Below are 3,694 nucleotides of genomic sequence, written 5' to 3' on the forward strand. Positions count from 1 at the left end.
GGTGCCTTAATGTTTTGGTTGAGTCATCTCATTACCTCTTTTAATTTTTTAATTTTTAGAGAGAGTGATAGAGGGAAAAACAGAGAGAAATACCAAAGTGAGAGAAACACAGCGATTGGTTGCCTCCTGCATGCGCCCTGACCAGGGCCGGGGCCAGGGAGGAGCCTGCAACCGAAACAGGTGCCCTTGACTGTAATCCAACCTGGGAACCTTCTGTCTGCAGGCTGATGCTCTATCCACTGAGCCAAACCAGCTAAGGCTCATAACCTTCTTCCTGTCGGTGTCCATTCCACTGACAGTGTCCCAGATGATGAATGTCATTGTCCATGAAGGGACAGCAAAATACCCCTGGACGGCTGCGTTTTGGACAGCCTCAGGATCCGTTCCATCTCTGTGACCATAGAAGAGGGTGGTAAGGTTCAGGTGCATGCAGAACCAGGGAGCAGCTCTCAGTGGGGGGAGTGGAGCCGCAAAGGGTGCAGTGTGATGACCCACTGGGTTCTTGTCAGGGGCCAGGTTAGTCCTGGTGGACTCCACTTTGCCCTTCACCTGGCTTTAGGCTGCCGCCTCATCTGGTTATAGCTCCCTAGGAGTCTCCTGAGGGCACCCTTGACTTCCTTGTTCCTAAGGCTATAGATCATGGGGTAGAGCATGGGAGTTACATTGGTGTAGATTAAGGACACGATCTTGTCCTGTTCTGGGGTGTAGCATGACTTGGGGCGAATGTAGATGAATATTGCACAGCCGTAGTGCAGAAGAGAGACCAGCAGGTGCCCGGCACAGGTGGAGAAGGCTTTGCTCCTGCCCTGGGCTGAGTGGATGCTGAGGATGGCGGTGATAATGAATCCGTAGGAGAGCAGTATCAGTAAGAAGGGAATCAACAGGATGAGCGTGCAGACCACGAAGACGGCAATCTCATTGGCTCGTGTGTCTGAGCAGGCCAGGAACAGCACAGCAGGGATGTCACAGAAGAAATGATTGATCTCATGGGACTGACAGAAGGGCAAGAGGAATATCAGGGTGGTAAGAGTGAGCGAGAGTGCAAAGCCGCTGACGCATGCCAGAGCCAGCATCTGCAGACAGAGGACCCTGGTGACGATGAGTGTGTAGCGCAGGGGCGTGCAGATGGCCACGAAGCGGTCGTAGGCCATCACGGCCAGGAGGAAACATTCTGCTCCTCCCAGAGCGATGAAGAGGTGCATTTGCAGAGCACAGCCCAGCATGGGCATCCGCTGGCTGCGGGACAGGAAACTGGCCAGCATGTTGGGGACAATGACCAATGTATAGCACATTTCAATGGTGGACAGATTGCGAAGAAAGAAATACATGGGGGTCTGGAGGCAGGAGTCAATGAGGGTGATGAGCACAATGGTTGTGTGGCCTGCTAGGGTGACAAGATGCATGATTAAAAAGAGTCCAAAAAAGAAGATTTGCAGTTCTGCCAGATCCCCAAAGCCCAAGATAATAAACTCTGAGCTGAAGGTGTGGTTTTTCTGCAGCGGGGCCATCCTATATTCCCCTGTAGAACTCCTGGGGAGTTTTCTAGCAATTGTCCAAGTTGTGGGAGACTCTGCAGCCCTTTCCACAGATAGAAGTGTAGCCACCCCTCCAGGGCCTCCAACCCACTTTGCCAGGCTTGGCCCTGGTCTACGTTCTGTGAGCTTCTTACATTCTGCCCTCCGTTCAATGAGAATAAAGAGCTGCTTTTGTGATGTCACTTTAGTTCACCTGTTGAATTATTAAAAAAATGAACTGGGATAAGTAAAGCCCACACATGGAGTTGTTTTTCATAGACCCTAATGACAGTCTTTCTGTTTACATTTTGAAGAGTTTCCTGGGTGGGGAAGCGCTGAGGTTGATGTTACTGAATAGGTTTAAATAGAGGAGACTGGCCCTAATTCCTGTAGGATATAAGGTCTGGCGGGTTGATATTAAACACACTTTTCACTTTGCGCATTGGCTATAGTGTCCCTTCTTTACCACCCCCACCCCGCAATCTCCATCTCCCAGGACTCCTGCATCCAAAGGGCTGTGAACACAATACCCAGAGAGGAAGAAGTGTAACCAGCAATAGTTGCTGCCTCTCCTGTTTCAGCGCTCCTCAGTTGCAGGGGGACCCTAGCTTATGTGTCGCCTCCTTCCAGACACCTGCCCTGATGCGTAAGCTGAGTTAGTCCCTCCTTTAGATACGAACAGCACTCCAGGCTTCCCCAACCTTATTACTCACTATTGAGTCCTGTAATTCTTTGACTATTTGTCTGTCTACCTCAACAGCCTGGGAGCTCTGTAATGGCCAGAATGGTGTCTTACTCAACCTCTCAAATAGTGGCTGGCACATATCAGAAACATTGATCATGTTTGTTGAATAAATAAATGCCTCTTGCTTTTTTTCTGCATCCTCTAGAGTTAGTACAGCATCGGGCATTGCGGAGCTGACTACCATATATGCTTGAATAAATGGCTGAGTAAAAGCAGGGAAATCTTTCACGTATTGGGGATGACTGAGGTCATGATCGTCCAGGGAGGTTGTAGAGTGAGAAGAGCAGAGGCACAGGGTGGGCCAGGTCAGAAGGTGGGAGCGAATAGGACAGAGCTAAGAGAGAGTTGGGGTGGAAATGAGAACTCTCAGGACCATGGGGCAAGAGTGCCTGGCAGGACAGTGACTTTCAATGCTCTGTGTCTAGTGCAGGGGTGGGCAAACTTTTTGACTTGAGGGCCACAATGGGTTCTTAAACTGGACCGGAGGGCCGGAACAAAAGCATGGATGGAGTGTTTGTGTGAACTAATATAAATTCAAAGTAAACATCATTACATAAAAGGGTACAGGTTTTTTTTGTTTTGTTTTGTTTTGTTTTTAGTTTTATTCATTTCAAACGGGCCGGATCCGGCCCGCGGGCCGTAGTTTGCCTACGGCTGGTCTAGAGTGTGGGAGCAAGGGGATAAGGCCAGGCAGCTTCCTGGCCTATAGGGACATGTTTGCTTCTCTCTTCCCTTAGCAGGACCCAAGTTATAAGTAGGAAGCCTTGTGTTTAGCCTTCAATTTCTTTCTGTGTGTCCCTCCCTCCCAGAAGAAAAGAGGACAAGATTTCTAAAGATTCTAGAGAGCTAAAAAATCTAAAATTAATAGGAGGTAAGGGTCCCGTGGAAGTGGAGTTGTCACCTAAAGCACAGGAACTCACTTAGGGACATACAATTTCTCCCAGGGCTACTGAGACTCAAAGTGGGCAGTGAGACCCAAAAACGCATTCTGATGATAGGCCCAGGCGGTCGTTGTGATTCCAATTTTGCAGCCACTTGCATGTTTCACTGAGTATCATTTTGATTTTTATTGACCTAATGGGCACCTGGAGTCTTTGAGCTGGACGGTTCCCTAGAGGGCAACTTGCCCACTCCTCCCTTTAGAACAGCTGGTCATGAATTCTTCTTCCCCATCAACAGCCCTGTCCACAAATCACACAACCCTGCCTGAATCTCCTCTTCCACCACCTCCCCGCTCTCAGCCTCTTGTTCGTCCTGTGATAACTGTCTATGGGTGAGAGTGTGCTTTCTGGGTTGGTATTTATCTTCCTCACACTTGGACCCTTGTTTTAGCTTTGCCACACCAACTCACTCCACTCTTTCTGCCATGAAAGACTGTAGGGACTTCTTATTTGATTTGGGCCCTAAACCTTGAAAATATTGAGATAAACAAAAA

General features: G+C 49.0%; 1 protein-coding gene across 1 annotated transcript; it reads right to left on the reverse strand.

Moving 5' to 3' along the window:
• Nucleotides 1–545: 545 nt before the first annotated feature.
• LOC308511912 (olfactory receptor 10V1-like) lies at nt 546–1,508 on the reverse strand (the record flags this gene model as incomplete). The annotated part of the gene is made up of 1 exon (XM_081081743.1): nt 546–1,508. The coding sequence occupies one exon, from the start codon at nt 1,506–1,508 to the stop codon at nt 546–548; it is 963 nt and encodes a 320-aa protein (XP_080937869.1).
• Nucleotides 1,509–3,694: the final 2,186 nt, after the last annotated feature.

This window comes from Myotis nattereri, assembly GCF_964212035.1.
Source record: "Myotis nattereri genome assembly, chromosome: X".
Classification (NCBI taxonomy): Eukaryota; Metazoa; Chordata; class Mammalia; order Chiroptera; family Vespertilionidae; genus Myotis; species Myotis nattereri.